Source organism: Giraffa tippelskirchi, chromosome 4, assembly GCF_054371585.1.
Source record: "Giraffa tippelskirchi isolate mGirTip1 chromosome 4, T2T-mGirTip1v1.2.pri, whole genome shotgun sequence".
Taxonomy (NCBI): Eukaryota; Metazoa; Chordata; class Mammalia; order Artiodactyla; family Giraffidae; genus Giraffa; species Giraffa tippelskirchi.
Genome location: NC_137278.1, coordinates 160,198,166 through 160,216,412, shown reverse-complemented (window position 1 = coordinate 160,216,412; position 18,247 = coordinate 160,198,166). Strand labels below are relative to the sequence as shown.

Sequence of the window (18,247 nt, the reverse complement as noted above, 5' to 3'; positions counted from 1 at the left end):
TGACCGTGATCATGGCATCTGTGATGTTGCAAGTTTAGGAGGGCACAGCTCAGCCTCTCCACTTGGCTGCCAGGCAAGCTGTCTACGGGCTCGGTGACTGGATTTGTGACATTTCATTTTGTTTTTAAACAAATATAAAATTAAAAAAATTAAAATTGAGGTATAATTGACATACAACAGTATGCCATTGACCCTTGAACAACTCAGGTGTTAGGGGTGGTGAAACTCCACACAATTGAAATTCTGAAAAATCTGTGTATAACTTCCAGTTGGCCCTTGATATCTGAGATTCTTCTGCATCCTCCAAGTCCCTATATCTACGGTTCTGTATTGACAGGTTCAGCCAGTTGTGGAGGGCGTAGTACTGTTGCATTTACTATTGAAAAGAAATCCATTTACAGATGGACACATGCAGTTTAAATCCATGTTTTTCAAGGGTCAGCTGTATTAGTTTCAGATGTTCAATGTCATGATTTTTAAAAATAATTTTTCAAAAAATTTATTTACCTATTTATTTGCTGTGCTGGGTCTTCGTTGCTGCAAAGGCTTTTCTCTGGCTGTGGTACACGGGCTTCTCATTGTGGTGCCTTCTCTTGTTGTGGAGCACAGGCTCTAGGCATGTGTGCTTCAGTAGTTGCAGCTTCTGGGCTCTAGAGCACAGGTTCAACAGTTGTGGCATACAGGCTTAGTTGCTCTGCAGCGTATGGGATCTTCCTGGACCAGGGATCAAGCCTGTGTCTCCTGCATTGGCAGGCAGATTCTTTACCCTGAGTCACCAGGGAAGCCCCCAACATAATGATTTGATATTTGTATTTGTTTCAAAATGAGCACAATGTCTAGTTAACATGGCTGTGGCTGTTATTTTCTTCCATATTCTATATATTAATAAAGGGTCAGAGGAGAGGACCTCAAGATATGTATTAGTGATATCATTCTGGCAAGAAGTTTCTTAAAGATATGGTCTAGATGACCAAAACATATCTCAAAGTGAAAGTTACAGAATTAAAGTATTATACTATCTTAGTTTTAAAGAGTTGGTGGAGAGTGCACACAGGCACACCAAAGTTTATTAAAGTCTAACTGATTGACTAATTCTAGACACTTACAAAACTGAATGTGTTAGTGTTCTTTAAAGTGAATATATGTAATTTGAATCCTTAAGTATCAGTTCAGTCACTCAGTCACGTCCAACTCTTTGTGACCCCATGGACTGCAGCACTCCAGGCTTCCCTGGCCATCTCCAACTCCCAGAGCTTGCTCAAACTCATGTCCATCGAGTCAGTGATGCCATCCAACTATCTCATCCTCTGTCCTCCCCTTCTCCTGCCTCCAGTCTTTCCCTGCATCAGGGTCTTTTCAAATGAGTCAGATCTTCCCATCAGGTGGCCAAAGTATTGGAGTTTTCAGCTTCAGCATCACTCCTTCCAATGAATATTCAGGACTGATTTCTTCTAAGATGGACTGGTTAGATCTCCTTGTAGTCCAAGGTACTCTCAAGAGCCTTCTCCAACACCACAGTTCAAAAGCATCAATTCTTTGGCCCTCAGCTTTCTTCACCATCCAACTCTCACATCCATACATGACCACTGGAAAAACCATAGCCTTGACTAGACGGACTTTTGTTGGCAAAGTAATGTCTCTGCTTTTAAATATGCTATCTAGGTTGGCCATAACCTTCCTTCCAAGGAGTAAGCGTCTTTTAATTTCATGGCTGCAATCACCATCAGCAGTGATTTTGGAGCCCCAAAAAATAAAGTCTGACACTGTTTCCACTGTTTCCCCATCTATTTCCCATGAAGTGATGGGACCAGATGCCATGATCTTAGTTTTCTGAACGTTGAGCTTTAAGCCAACTTTTTCACTCTCCTCTTTCACTTTCATCAAGAGGCTCTTTAGTTCTTCTTTGCTTTCTGCCATAAGGGTGGTGTCATCTGCATATCTGAGGTGATTGATATTTCTCCAGGCAATCTTGATTTCAGCTTGTGTTTCTTCCAGCCCAGCGTTTCTCATGATGTACTCTGTATATAAATTAAATAAGCAGGGTGACAATATACAGCCTTGACGTACTCCTTTTCCTATTTGGAACCAGTCTGTTGTTCCATGTCCAGTTCTAACTGTTGCTTCCTGACCTGCATACAGGTTTCTCAAGAGACAGGTCAGATGGTCTGGTATTCCCATCTCTTTCAGACTTTTCCACAGTTTCTTGTGATCTACACAGTCAAAGGCTTTGGCATAGTCAATAAAGCAAAAAGCGAGGCATCTGTGACGGCTCCGCGCAGAAGCAAAGCGGCTGCGACGGTGCAGAAGTGTGGTGTAGAGGAGCCACGCCGAGCCGGGGGCCGGGGCCAGGGGCTACGGCCAAGAGGAGCTAGGCTGGGCTGGGGACCGGGGGCCGGGGTCAGCGGCGAGAGGAGTTACCCCAGGCCCAAGGATCAGCGGCTGCGTGGGCACAGGGGGGCCGAGAGGAGTTATGCTCTGTTAGTTATGTAGAAATACATGTTAGTATCAAATTCATCCTATAAACTTAGCATAACCTTACCACTGCTGCTGCTGCTGCTAAGTCGCTTCAGTCGTATCCGACTCTGTGCGACCCCATAGATGGCAGCCCACCAGGCTCCGCCATCCTGGGATTCTCCAGGCAAGAATACTGGAGTGGGTTGCCATTTCCTTACCACTAGGGCCTTACCACTAGGGCCTGGTAAAGGAACAACAAAATTATAGAATAGTTTTATGTGCAAGCGTATGGGAAATTTCTAAGTTAAATGACAAACAGTTGCATTCAGCTGATCTATCTCCATTTAATCAATTTATCAGATTAAGAAAAGTTCATCATTTTCTCTGTAAAACATACTGATGACCACAGAAGGACGAATGCTCATGATCAGTTTTACCCTGGTAGTTCTGGCAGTTTTGCTCAGATAATAACGTGTTTCCAAACCAGTTTTTGTCAAGTGTACTTGTTTCTGTATTTATGCAATCTAATCAAGCATGTGTGTACACTGATGAAATATGAGTGAGGAAAAAAAGAATTGTTCCTGTGAAAGCTAAAAATTGAATATATTGGGAGAACTCAACCCAAGTGAGTCACTAAAACAAAGAGAGAAAGAGAGGAGACAAGTGGAAAATACACCCTGTTGCTCTCCTCTCTGCTCTACTGTCTTTGCTTCCAGCTTTATCCTAAAAGGACTCATCAATGTGGTTGACAGTAGCTCCTGAGATTATGTGCTTCACTGACCTTGTTTAGGAATAGAGGTGTCTTTGTGTCAGTATTTAAAGCACTTTGAGGAAGTGCGCTTGGCGGCCCCACGGATCTGTCTCTTGCTTTAACAGTGCTTGGACGGAACAGACCCAGGGACGCCCCTTGCTCCAGCCTCCGACCACCCTCCAACCTTTTTTCCAGTCGCAACCTCCGGAGTCAGCCACTCAGCTGTCCGCAATCACCGGGACCAGCCACCACTTTTTAACTCCTTATTACCGACCAATCATGAGCTCCCAGATTCTGGAGGCCGCCGTCAACCGCCTGGTTAACATGCAACTGGGGGCCTCCTACACCTACCTCACCGCCTGGTTAACATGCAACTGCGGGCCTCCTACACCTACCTCTCTCTGGGCTTCTATTTCGACAGCGACGATGTGGCCCTGGAGGGTGTGGGTCACTTTTTTCGTGAATTGGCCAAGGAGAAGTGCGAGGGCGCAGAGCATCTCTTGAAACTGCAAAACCAGTGTGGCGGCCGTGCCCTCTTCCTGGACGTGCAGAAGCCATCTCAAGATGAGTGGGGTAAAACCCAGGACGCGATGGAAGCCGCTCTTCTCATAGAGAAGAATCTGAATCAAGCCCTGTTGGATCTGCATGGCCTGGCTTCTGCCCACGGAGACCCCCACATCTGTGACTTCCTAGAGAACCACTTCCTAGATGAGGAAGTGAAACTCATCAAGAGGATGGTTGACCACCTGACCAACCTCTGCAGGCTGGCTGGTCCCCAGGCTGGGCTGGGCGAATATCTCTTCGAAAGGCTCACCCTCAAGCACAACTAGGAGCTTCTGGAGACCAGTGGCCTTTGAAGAACCCATCTAACATCAGGGCTGCCTGAAGCCCCTCTCTGCAGCCACTAGGCAGCTTTTTAACACTCTGGAGCCCTCTCTTAAGCCTTGGACCAAATGGAAACAATAAAGCTTTTTGCAGCATAAAAATAACAAAATAAATAAATAAATAAAGTACTTTGATTGGACCGACTTGGGTCACATGCCCACCCTGTACCAATCATAGGTCATGGCTTGTGCTGATTGACTTGGTCAAGGTCTATACCCCACGGGGTTGGGGGTGGAGTCAGCTTTTCTGGAAACACTTGTGTCCCCTGACAGCATTTGAAGGCTACCAGGAACGGGATGAGTGTGGACACAGATGACATAATCCACAAATACGTTTTGCTGCTGCTGCTGCTAAGTCGCTTTAGTCGTGTCCGACTCTGTGCGACCCCACAGACGGCAGCCCACCAGGCTCCGCCGTTCCTGGGATTCTCCAGGCAAGAATACTGGAGTGGGTTGCCATTTCCTTCTCCAGTGCATGAAAGGGAAAAGTGAAAGTGAAGTCGCTCAGTCGTGTCCGACTCTTAGCGACCCCATGGACTGTAGCCTACCAGGCCCCTCCGTCCGTGGGATTTTCCAGGCAAGAGTCCTGGAGTGGGGTGCCATTGCCTTCTCCGACAAATACGTTTTATATTAATGCAAATTATGTCAGGTGGCTCAGTGGTAAAGAATCTGCTGGTATTGCAGGAGACTCCTGGATCGGGAAGATCCCATGGAGAAGAAAATGGCAACCCATTCCATTACTCTTGCATGGGAAATAGCATGGACAGAGGAGCCTGGCAGGTTACAGTCCATGGGGTTGCAAAGAGTCAGACATGACTTAACAACTGAGTACGCACACACAAATTATGTCATCAACATATCCAATTAAAAAAACACATGGTAACCATAATGGAGTAAAAGACATTCTCTATAAAAATATTTGGCAGGGAATTCCTTGATGGTCCAATGGTTAGGAATCTTGTTTTCCAATGCAGGGCACTCAGGTTCCATCCCTGGTCTGGGAACTGAGATGCCATATGCTGTGGGACAACTAAGCTTGTACCCTGCAACTAAGACTCAGTGTAGCCCCCCAGTTTTTTTTTTGGCAAATTAAAGAGTGCAACACTAATATCCCCAAAGAAAAATGGGTAAAGTGCATAAATAGAACTGGCCAATAAGTATGTAGAAGGTATATAATTTCATTAGTTAATCAAAGAAATGAAAATAAAAGCTATTATGTTATACCACTTTTTGCTTAATCAGTCGACTAAGTATTATGCAAGGAGCAGGATTGTCCCGAATAACCCTGTGTGCTTACCTGGTGTTGTAGACAGAATTGCATCCTCCACTAAGATTCAGGGCTGAAGCCCTACCCCCCGCCCCCCAACACGCCATGCAACTATATCTGGAGAAAGGCCTGTGAGGAGATGATTCAGGTTAAATGTGGTTATAAACTTTGGTCCCTAACAATAAGACTGGCCCATAAAGGAAGAGGAAGAGATACCAGGAGCATGCGTGCACAGAGAAAGGCCATACGAGGACACAGTGAGAAGGGAACCAAGGAAAGAGACAACAAAATCTGCCAACACCTTGATCTTGGACTTCCAGCCTGCAGAGTTGTTAGAAATACATTTCTGTTTAAGCCACTCCAGACTGTGGCAGCCCTAGTGGACAATTAAATTGCCTGGGCCAGAAGCTGACTAGGGCTCAGGGCCTTTCTCTTCCTCCAGTTAGAGGGGCAGTGCCCAAGCTCACCTTCTTGAGGAACTTGGACTTCCACCCCTTGTGAAGGCAGGGACTGAATTAAAACATCCTTGGGGCTCCAGAGCCCTGGAGAAGGGAATGACTATCCACTGCAGTATTCTTGCCTGGGAATACCATGGACAGAGGAGCCTGGCAGGCTACAATGGGGTTGCAAACAGTCAGTCGCAAAGTGAGCGACTAACACTTAGACTTTTACTTAGGGACTTGACAGTCTCCAGGTGCTGGGCAGTTGGCATTCCAGGGCAATTCCTGGAAATAGCTGACACCCTCAAACCAGATTGCTGTAAGGCTGACCTCTCATTCTTGTCGTATAAGAAGGAATATGGCATGGGTCCAGCAGACTATGGCATGCCTCATCATGGGCTGAAGGAGTGACTGTGGGTTCTTGTCATGCTGACCCTGGCCTTGAAAGCTTCTTTATCCAGTTAAATTTATTCCGTATTCCATGTCATGGAATGTTGTGAAATTTCACCCAAACCCTAATGCATTATGTGGGGAGACCCACATAATTATGTGCATTATGTAGGGAGACCCAGAAGAGAATATCTTACACAAAAGAGAGATTTAAAAAAAGATATATTTTAAAAAAAGATATACTCAGTGGTGATGAGGTGCAGGTAATGGACATCCTCATTTTGTCTGTTAGCCTAAAACTATTTACAGCCCTTTGCAGAACCAATTTATGATGTATTTAAAGGGTCTTTGGGGCTTCCCTGGTGGCTCAGATGGTAAAGAATCTGCCTGTGATGCAGGAGACTGGGGTTTGATCCCTGGGTTGGGAAGTTCCCCTGGAGAAGGGAATGGCAACCCACTCCAGTATTCTTGCCTGGAGAATTCTATGGACAGAGGAGTCTGGGGGCTACAGTCCATGGGATTGGAAAGAGTCGGACACGACTGAGCGACTAACACACACACAAAGCGTCCTCAAGATATCAGTTTTTAAGAAAGCACGGGAGTATGCTTATTAATCAGTGGATTCATTGCTCTGTATCAAGATACCAGGGAAATTTAATACAAGTATATATTGTTGAACAGAAAATTTAGCTGGAACATTGGAGTGAAAAATGTATAAAATTTAATTTTCTTCGACTGAAGACTCTATTCCTATGTTGTTATTGATAATTTTCCAGATAAGTTGATAAGTTTCCAGAGAACAACAGAAAAACTGCCACTTCTTGATCATGATTTCAATGGCAATCTTTAAAACACACCTCTGCCACCCTGCTTTGAGGACTAAAGTTACAGCCTGAACACTAACATGGGTCTGAACAGTGAGGCCATCTTGTGGTCACTTTGAAAAGTGTCCCATTTCTGACACCCAACATTGTCTGCGTTCCCACATTGCACCCCTCATGCTGAGGTGTGACCTTGAAAGTGAAGCTGCTATACAGTGGTGAGAACTTTTGGTATTTCCTGAACAAAATCTTCTGGAAGGAGTCCAAGATTCAGCTGCCAAATTTAAATTCCAGTGTTTGTGGGCTGGTGAGTGTTGCAGAAGGATTTCATGCTGTGTGGTTAGTATGTATGCACATGTCCTGACTGTCACCTGTTCACAGCTAGGCTCCTCTGTCAATCATCCTGATGAAATAGAAAGTTTCTGAAACAGAAAGGTTCTGCTGGAAACATGTAACAATGGGGTACTGTGAACAGAAGCAGGGTCAGATTGGAAGGACAGCACAAACAGAAATACATTTCTGGGCTTCCCTAGTCTTAGTCCTTTGTGAATGATTTATAAACGATACAGCCAGTTCTCAGGAAACATATTAACTCCTGTGTGGATAAAAGAGAAACAGTATCAGGATGTAAAGGACAAATGGGTCATATTTTCTAAAAATCTCTGTTTCCCTGAACAAAGCCGGACTAGAGTTGTGATAAGTAAATTCATCTTTGCTTAGCAAAGATTTGCAAATACCCGTAACATCACTTTGACGATGTTATCTCTCTGTGTTGTAAATTCACATCTTTTCCTTGACTCTACGTTACCAATAACTGTGTGTTATTTATAAATATAATCTCTTTTCAATCATCCTTAAGTGTGAGAGATGTAATTTCCCTTTCTAATTCTCAAGTTCTCTTATTTTCCTATTTCTTTTCCCTACTCTGAAACAGAATGTAAAATTTCCTTCAAGATTAGAGAAACAAAAAACACAGAGCAAATTTTTAGGGAAAAGTATTTTTCCCTCCTTTCAGCCAGACTTTCTTGGGCTATCTTTGTGAGATGGGATATCAGATACTGCCTTGAATAGTTGTGTGAATTAGGAAATGAATGCAGATCTGTTCTTTGGCTAACTTTGACTTTGTGCAGGGAGATCAAAGGAACCCAAAGGGGGAAAAAAACAAAGACCGGAGAGAATTGGAATGCTCAGTGAATCTCTGTTGGAAAAATATATTGCAAACTTTAGAAAGCCTGAACTGTGATATTAACAGCTGGTGCCTGTCCAGCCATTTTCAGTTTCTCAAGTGCTTTTACGTCTGTTAGCTCAGGACTGCTGTAAAGAGAAGGGCAGTCCAGGCATTGTTGTTTTCTTGTTACAAAGGAGAGCACATACTTGAAGAGACTGAGTGCATACCATGGGGCCACTCACCTTGTGAACGTGGGAACTGGTGTTTGATCTTGGATCTGCTGACCCCCAACTTAGCTTCCTTCTGCCCCATAACAAATTCCACTGGCTTGGGTTACCCTGGAAAGGTAGCCTGTGTTTACACACCTTCTGCTAGTAGGACTCAGAGCTGTAGATGGTGCATTCCTGGCTCCCCTCCAGCCCCACACCCTGCACCCACATACTGCAAATGCTTTTTCCGTGGAAGAGCTCCAGATGGGGAAATATTTTGGAATCAGCCTGAGTTAAATACCAGACCCTATTTGTAATTTCTGCTTAGGCCTAGACACTTAAAAGGATTCCAAAGGGGAACAGTCATGAGGCCACTTGACATCCTTCTTGGGGCAGTGGAGCAGGTGATGGCAAGTCAAAGGAAGTTAGAATGATCCAGTCCCAGCTGAGCCCAGCTGCCAGGGCCTGAGCAGAATTGATAGTCGGATGAAAATCCAGCAGAGTTCTGAATCAGATTTCAGCGGTTCCATCTCGAATAGGATTTTCTCATGGGTCTGGCAAGAGCTATGCTGGATTTAAAGTGAAATTAAGCTGTGGACTCTGGGGGATAACACAGGAAATTACAAATGACAGCTGCTTGTCCCAATAACCACATCTGCTCAGGAGGCTCTGTCCAGGGCCCCTCCTAGTCGAGGAATGGGGATGCATTAGAATCCAGTTTTGAGCCCCAGGGGAAAGTTGTTTTAGAGCAGACTGGAGACTCAGAATGTTGGTTCTGTTTCTTCACTGAGCATGTCATCATCAATCAGGCACACAGCTTCTCCAAGGCTCGGTTTGTTAATTCGTAAACAGGAGAGAAATAATACTTGCCTATCAGGTTTTTGTTTTCGATTCTCTGGTGGAAAACATCTTATTAGCTGTAAAGTGTTCCAGAAATGGAGGGTTTGTTATTATTATTGTCTTTACTTACAGGTTTAAGTTTCCTATGAGAAAAGGGGATAGAGATGCATAAGACACAAGTGGAATACTGAAGAGAAGAGTAGGAACAGTGATAATATAATTAAAATCAATTTTTAAGTGTTTACAGGCATCTGGGACCATACTAAGAGCTCTAAAAATGAGGTTCCCAAGATGTAATCTGTAATCCAAGACCATTGCTTGAAATGGCGCAGAGCCTATGGGATAGAGGAGGAAGTTAGGGGAGGAATGAGGTGTGGCATCAATGCAGCATCTATGACGTGTGAGGCATTTTTGAAGACGCCATTATCTCATTGAGTATGTCACAGGAAGTATGTCATACCTCACACAAAGTATGTCCCAGTCTCTTTTCAGAGAGGAGGAATTGGAGACTCAGAGGCATTGAATACGTTGCTCAAAGCCCTGTGACCAGTGAATAATACAGCTGGGACTTTGCCTCCAAAGCACATTCTCACATGTGGACAAGAGTCAAGCAATAGGGTATAAGCTAGGTAGTCAACAGGATAGGTTCTCAGAAGCGGTGAGGGCTGAGAAACAAGACGGGAGCCCCGAGAGCTGGGGTGACCAGTGTGTCCTGATTTGCCTGTGATTTTTCATCTTAGCACTGAAAGTCCTGTGTCCCAGCCCCTCAGTCTGGGGTCTCCTCAGTCCAGGAAAACTGGGACACTTGGTCACCCAACAGCTGACAGCTAGTGGATGTACCTTCGGTCAGTTCAGTTCAGTCGCTCAGTCATGTCCGACACTTTGTGACCCGATGGACTGCAGCACGCCACTCTTCCCTGGCCATCACCAACTCCTGGAGCTTGCTCAAACTCATGTCCATCGAGTCGGTGATACCATCCAACCATCTCATCCTCTGTTATCCCCTTCTCCTCCTGCCTTCAATCTTTCCCAGCATCAGGGTCTTTTCCAGTGAGTCAGTTCTTCCCATCAGGTGGCCAAAGTATTGGAGTTTCAGCTTCAGCATCAGTCCTTCCAATGAATATTCAGGACTGATTTCCTTTAGGATGGACTGGTTGGATCTCCTTGTGGTCCAAGGGACTCTCAGGAGTCTTCTCTACACCACAATTCAAAAGCATCAATTCTTCGGCACTCAACTTTCTTTACAGTCCAACTTTCATATTCATACATGACTACTGGAATAACCATAGCTTTGACTAGATGGACCTTTGTTGGTAAAGTAATGTCTCTGCTTTTTGATATGCTGTCTAGGTTGGTCATAGCTTTTCTTCCAAAGAGCAAGCGTCTTTTAATTTCATGGCTGCAGTCACCATCTGCGGTGATTTTGGAGCCCCCCAAAATAGTCTCTCTCTGTTTCCATTTTTTCTCCATCTATTTGCCATGAAGTGTTGGGACCAAATGCCATGATCTTAGTTTACTGAATGTTGAGTTTTAAGCGAACCTTTTCACCCTCCTCTTTCACTTTCATCAAGAGGCTCTTTAGTTCTTCCTCACTTTCTGCCATAAGGGTGGTGTCATCTGCGTATCTGAGGTTATTAATATTTCTGTTGGCAATCTTGATTCCCACTTGTGCTTCCTCCAGCCCAGCGTTTCTCATGATGTACTCTGCATATAAGTTAAATAAGCAGGGTGACAATATACAGCCTTGACGTACTCCTTTTCCTATTTGGAACCAGTCTGTTGTTCATGCCCAGTTCTAACTGTTGATTCTTGACCTGCCTACAGATTTCTCAGGAGACAGATCAGGTGGTCTGGTATTCCTATTTCTTTAAGAATTTTCCACAGTTTGTTGTGATCCACATAGTCAAAGTCTTTGGCATTGTCAATAAAGCAGAAGTAGATGTTTTTCTGGAACTCTCTTGCTTTTTCTATGGTCCAGAGTTCAGTTCAGTTCAGTTGCTCAGTCGTGTCCGACTCTTTGCGACCCCATGAATTGCAGCAGGCCAGGCCTCCCTGTCCATCACCAACTCCCGGAGTCTACCCAAACCCATGTCCATCGAGTCGGTGATGCCATCCAACCATCTCATCCTCTGTCGTCCCCTTCTCCTCCTGCCCCCAATCCTACCCAGCATTAGGGTCATTTCCAATGAGTCAACTCTTCATATAAGGTGGCCAAAATATTGGAGTTTCAGCTTCAACATCAGTCCTTCCAATGAACACCCAGGACTGATCTCCTTTAGGATGGACTGGTTGGATCGCCTTGCAGTCCAAGGGACTCTCAAGAGTCTTCTCCAACACCACAGTTCAAAAGCATCAATTCTGTGGCGCTCAGCTTTCTTCACCATCCAACTCTCACATCCATGCAAGACCACTGGAAAAACCATAGCCTTGACTAGATGGACTTTTGTTGGCAAAATAATGTCTCTGCTTTTAAATATGCTATCTAGGTTGGCCATAACCTTCCTTCCAAGGAGTAAGCGTCTTTTAATTTCATGGCTGCAATCACCATCAGCAGTCCACTGTTTCCCCATCTATTTCCCATGAAGTGATGGGACCAGATGCCATGATCTTAGTTTTCTGAACGTTGAGCTTTAAGCCAACTTTTTCACTCTCTTCTTTCACTTTCATCAAGAGGCTCTTTAGTTCTTCTTCACTTTCTGCCATAAGGGTGGTGTCATCTGCGTATCTGAGGTTATTGATATTTCTCCTGGCAATCTTGATTCCAGCTTGTGTTTCTTCCAGCCCAGCGTTTCTCATGATGTACTCTGCATATAAGTTAAATAAGCAGGGTGACAATATACAGCCTTGACGTACTCCTTTTCTTATTTGGAACCAGTCTGTTGTTCCATGTCCAGTTCTAACTGTTGCTTCCTGACCTGCATACAGGTTTCTCAAGAGACAGATCAGATGGCCTGGTATTCCCATCTCTTTCAGAATTTTCCACAGTTTATTGTGATCCACACAGTCAAAGGCTTTGGCATAGTCAATAAAGCAGAAATAGATGTTTTTCTAGAACTCTCTTGCTTTTTCGATGATCCAGCAGATGTTGGCAATTTAATCTCTGGTTCCTCTGCCTTTTCTAAAACCAGCTTGAACATCTGGAAGTTCATGGTTCATGTATTGCTGAAGCCTGGCTTGGAGAATTTTGAGCATTACTTTACTAGCATGTGAGATGAGTGCAATTGTGAGGTAGTTTGAGCATTCTTTGGCATTGCCTTTCTTTGGGGATGGTCCAGAGGATGTTGGAAACTTGATCTCTGGTTCCTCTGCCTTTTCTAAAACCAGCTTGAACATCTGGAAGTTCATGTACTGTTGAAGACTGGCTTGGAGAATTTTGAACATTTCTTTGCTAGTGTGTGAGATGAGTGCAATTGTGCGGCAGTTTGAGCATTCTTTGGTATTGTCTTTCTTTGGGATTGGAATGAAAATTGACCTTTTCCAGTCCTGTGGCCACTGCTGAGTTTTCCAAATTTGCTGGCATATTGAGTGCACCACTTTCACAGCATCATCTTTTAGGATTTGAAATAGCTCAACTGGAATTCCATCACCTCCACTAGCTTTGTTCATAGTGATGCTTCCTAAGGCCCACTTAACTTTGCATTCCAGAATATCTGGCTCTAGGTGACATCAATGTGGTTATCTGGTCATGAAGATCTTTTTTTATAGTTCTTCTGTGTAATCTTGCCACCTCTTCTTAATATCTTCTGCTTCTGTTAGGTCCATCCATACCATTTCTGTCCTTTATTGTGCCCATCTTTGCATGAAATGTTCCTTGGTATCTCTAATTTTCTTGAAGAGATCTCTAGTGTTTCCCATTCTATTGTTTTCCTCTATTTCTTTGCACTGATCACTGAGAAAGGCTTTCTTATCTCTCCATGCTATTCTTTGGAACTCTGCATTCAAATGGGTATATCTTTTCTTTTCTGCTTTGCCTTTCACTTCTTTTCTCAGCTATTTGTAAGGACTCCCCAGACATCCAGTGCCCTCGGTGAACATAAGCAATTTCATGGACTGTCCGCATCAGATGGGGGATTTCATGGATGTGATGGAACAAGACAGAAAAAAGACCACTTTGTAATTATGACCAAAGAGGCATAAAAGTAAATACGATGCAACTACCAAAATGACCAAATGATCCCCTCTACTGCTGACAAGAAGGATTACTGTTTCTTCTTCAATGGCAACTCCAGCCCTGCTTCTTTCCTCCTGCCTACTAAATAAAGTGAAAGTGAAGTCGCTCAGTCGTGTCCGACTCTTTGCGACCCCATGGACTGCAGCCTACCAGGCTCCTCCGTCCATGGGATTTTCCAGGCTAGAGTACTGGAGTGGGTTGCCATTGCCTTCTCCAGCCTACCAAATAAAAATTAATATAATCACAAAATTTGCCTAGGCTCTGATAGTTCGCAATTCACTTCCTTGAGTCCTCCTGCAAATCAGCTAACATGGGTCCAACTCCTAGAACAAGCCCTTCCTGATGTCCTCTTTCAGAGACACTTCATGGTTCCTCTTGATGTCAGGTGTCCTCATAGCAGGAAGCAGCACCTACTCTATTTGACCTCAGGTGTGTTCCTGTATGGTCTTTGGCTAGGGGACATTGACAGGACTTATACAAATACAAGGGCAGTGTATCAAGAGGGGCTACCTGTCACTTGTGGTATTGTAATTCTCTCTCTCTGGGCCATCTCTATAGCTAGACCAGAAGTTTTTCAAAGCAGAATTGCTTACTAAAGATGGTAACTAAAATTTATTGAGGACTTCCACTTGCCAGGCACCATGCTAGGCTCTCATTTAAGGTTCACCCACATTTTCCGAGGGCTTCCCTGGGGCCTCAGATGGGAAAGAATCTGCCTGCAATGCGCGAGACCCAGGTTCAATCCCTGGGCCAGGAAGATCCCCTGGAGAAGGGAATGGCTACCCACTCCAGTATTCTTGCCTGGAGAATTCCATGGACAGAGGAGCCTGGCGGGCTACAGTCCATGGGGTCGCAGAGAGTTGGACACAACTATGTGACTAACACATACACACACTTCCTGAAGCAATTCCTGTTGTAATTCTCATTTGACAGATGCCAAAGAAGAAGCTGAATGAAACGATGGACTTTGCTCAGAGTTAATAAGTGGCAGAGCAAGTATTCAGAACCACTGAGTTTGACTCTAGAGCCCTAATGGGACCCACAGAACATTCAATGTTTGGGGAATAGATCAATAACCAATTCATCTTCAGATGAGTCAGAGGTCTTGGGATGATAATAATACTAAGGTCTGCTACCATGAGCCATACTCTGTTTTGAACACTTTCTATGTGTTAACTTACTTGACACTTACAACAACTCCATTAAGTTGGTACCTCCATTTTACAGTTAAGGAGGCTGAGCCTCTAAGAAGTATACAATACATTCATATAGAGTTTATAATGAATAAAATCTCTTCACATTTGCATTTTTAAGCCCTGTAAAGGACTGTATTTCACTAATTTAAGATGCCATTGATCATAAGATGCACCATTATTTCATGTGCCACTGAGAAAAAAAGCTGCCAATTTGTCAGAAGCCCCCAAATGTATCCAGTTTTTGGAGGTGCCAAAATGCAAGGAAAAAGATATTTTAGAATTGATGGAATGGAGTAGGTGTTATGTACCCCCATTGTTTAGATGCAGAGCCCGGGGCTCAGAAATGAGTACATTTCTCAAGGTCATAAAAGTGGCAAAAGAGGGATTTGAATCCAGGTCCACAAAATATGCCCTCTCTTCAGTGGTATTCTAAACATTATGGGTGTCTTTGACCCCTGGGTTTAAAGGAGGGCCAATGGTTTAAATGGAGACATCCTAAATCTGACACAGAAGACTTTTGGGGCAAAGAAACACTTTTTGTGAAGTTCACATCACATCTTGTGGGTAGCCGTGTACTGCAGGGTGAACTTTTCTTCTCTTTTTAAAAAAGTTTGTTTATTTATTTATGCCTGCACTGGGTCTTCATTGCAGCGCTTGGGCTCTACATTGTGGGGTTTCTCTATTGTGGCAAGCAGGCCCTACTCTCTAGTTGAGATGCACAGGGTTCTTATTGCGATGGCTTATCTTGTTGCAGAGAACAGGCTTTAGGGTGCATGGGCTTCAGTAGTTGCAGCACGTGGGCTCAGTATTTACGGCACATGGGTTTAGTTGCCCTGCAGCATGTGGGAATCTAAGTTCCTGGACCAGGGATTGAACTCATGTCCTCTGTGTTGGTAGGTGAATTCTTAACCACTGGACCACCAAGGAAGTCCCTCTTCTTTGCTTTTTAAGTTGGCTAAGACTTGAAATTCCTGGAGAACTTTGGCCAAAGAGATGTATGAATGAGCTCATCATGCCTGGGAGATGTTTCTCTTTTCCAAGTCCCAGGGATTCTCTGTAGAACTTTCTCTCCCTCTCTCTCTGGGCTTCCTCAGTCATGGTTTAGGTCTGAGACTGTCAACTTGCTTTAAGTTGTTTTGGATCAGAGTCTCTCAGGGAGTTGGACTCCGTATTTGATGTTCCACCATTGACAGCTTTTAAGCCTCACCTCCTCCTCTCCCTCTCTGCCCCACGTCTGAACAAGCTGATAAGAAAGTCAGGGTGCCCTCTCCTTTGGTGCCAGTAGGAGATGTAAAGGATGCCAGCCCCTGGCAGCATGTGTGCACCCTCCCTCTGGCCCCACCCCTCACTACACCCTGTAATCCTCCCCAGCTGCCTTTCCTTGGATTCCCAAGTCATTGTGGACCTGACTGGGAGGCCTGCCCTGATCTCCCCAGAAAAGCCTCAATCATCTAAAATCTATTTAAAATTTTTTAACAGAGAAAAATATTAATCATTTTTTACCTAGGTGTTTTTAAAATGAAGAGAGGTCTGTGTTTAACCAAAGTCTGTAGTTGCCTCTCTGCAGCAGTCTGCTGAGGGAGCTAGCAGTAAGGGCTGACTGTGCGCAGTTCAGCCATCATCCGCCATAGGTTGTATCTTGTGATGATTAAGGCAGGTGAAGGAAGACATTCCATGCTGTCAGCCCAAACAGGCAAGACTGAGAACCTGGAGGGTTTTTAAAGGTTCTTGTGGAGTAGATAAGAAATGGAATGGATAAATCGGATTGAAAAAAATGAATGAGAGAGAGAAAGCACTTATGAAATTGGAGGAAGAATGAAAAAGGGAATCAGAAATAAAATGACTGAAGAATGAAAAACTAAAGCTAACGAATCTCTGGAAAGGCCTGGTACATTAAGAAATGGGAGGAGAGATGAAAAAAGAATAATTGGACAAGGAGAAGACAGTAAGCAAGATAAAGAATAATACAAGATAACGATGTTCTGATCTTATATAGGCTTTTAATCAAGAACCACAAAGTTGTGCCACATGAGGGTTGAAATACATCCATTTCTGGGGGAGCGGGTGGTGGTGGTATGAACAGGATAAGCTAGTTGCTGTTTGGACACAATCCGCAAAGTAATTACAAGGTCTAACAATGCCCTTCCCAAGACTGAATCATTAATCACCATTTCCGATGATGCTGAAATCGTAATGAGAAAACCCATACCAATGTTTCCCAGGTCAATTTCAAGCTCTGTTATAAGAGGTATGGAGAGAAATCGATGGCATATTATTTTCCTGATTCCAAGTCGACATTTCAAACAGCACAGTGTGAAAATATAAAGACAGTGCCCTTTTAAAGGTCAATAGTGATTTCCATTACAATCCCTGATTTGTCATTCAGCCCAGAAGATTTATTCCAGGCTGGGATGCAACACAAGAGTTTGCTCTACACAAGGGAGAAGCAAAACAGGAAAAAAAAATTACTTAGAAGTTCTAAGGGCCTTTTTCCCCATGTACTTTCCCCACTTTGAGCTCAAAAGGCAGGCACCAGGCCAAATCTTCAAACATTTGTGTGTGGGGCTTTCTCTGTTTTGTAATAAATTTTCTCTGACCCTTCCCCAGCAGCTCTGCTCCCAGTAGCCTGAGAGGTCTGGGGAATATGCTGTTCAGAGTTTCTCCTTTTTGGCATCTTGAAGAAGTGTTCATGAAGAGTGTTAAGAATCTCTTTCTTGCTCTACCACCTGCCTTCCTCTCTCTGGCTTTTCCAGGTGGAGAGTACTGTTTCCAGAGAATTCCTTAGGCCCTTTTGCCATCCAGGAAAAGAATGCCTTCAACATAGGGCATCTCCAGTATTTAAGAAAGGGCTGTCCTAGCTGGCTTCTGCCCTCAAAGTTTCTTCCCTTCACTGGCAGTTCAGTAGCTGGGGGTGTCTTGGATCAAATCAGGGAGCAAACTGGCTGGGAGGCTATAGAACAAGCCATGAAATCAAAGTGGATGGACAATAGCTGTTAGTGTTATTTTGTAAGTTTTCCCTCTTAGTTATATTACTGTCCACTAGTATTATGGGTTCCAAAACTGATGGAAAATGACTCAGTTAACTAGGGTGCCTGGGCCTCTTGGCTATTTTGTTGACTTGAGAATGAAGCTGTCTGCTATCTCTTCTAACCATCAATATTGACCTGATTGACGTAATGCATGGGGTCAAATTCAGAATCTTGGTAGAGAGCATCTGAGAGCAGGTGTATTTAGAGTCTTGTTGGGGGTGGGAGAGGGGAGACATCTCCATTTCTAGTGTCTTCCTCCATGGAGGGACCAGGAGCCCTATTTATTTACCTGCCCCTCCATTTTCTGCCTCCCTTTGCCCATGGGAGATAGAGAGCTGCCCCTGAGCTGTGAGTGAATGAAGAAGCTGTGCATTTAGGGTCCAAACCCTCCCACCCTGCTCTTAGGAATGAATTGTCCATGGGGAAACTGTGTTCTCTTCTGCAATTTTGTACCATAACTTCCCCCATTTTTTATTGTGGTAAAATGCACATAACATAAAATTTACCAGACCACCTGACCTGCCTCCTGAGATATCTGTATGCAGGTCAAGAAGCAACAGTTAGAACTGGACACAGAAACAGACTGGTTCCAAATCAGGAAAGGAGTACGTCAAGGCTGTATATTGT

At 44.1% G+C, this 18,247-nt stretch overlaps 1 protein-coding gene and 1 long non-coding RNA gene across 2 annotated transcripts in view; both read left to right on the top strand.

Annotated features, from left to right (window-relative positions):
* Positions 1 to 18,247, top strand: part of LOC145546965 (uncharacterized) — a 473,665-nt gene that overhangs the window by 66,755 nt on the left and 388,663 nt on the right. The gene's annotated exons all lie outside the window — the stretch shown is intronic.
* LOC145546963 (ferritin light chain-like) lies at positions 3,410 to 4,214 on the top strand. The gene is made up of 2 exons (XM_081595364.1): positions 3,410 to 3,529; positions 3,574 to 4,214. The coding sequence occupies exons 1-2, from the start codon at positions 3,485 to 3,487 to the stop codon at positions 4,033 to 4,035; spliced, it is 507 nt and encodes a 168-aa protein (XP_081451490.1). The 5' UTR covers positions 3,410 to 3,484; the 3' UTR covers positions 4,036 to 4,214.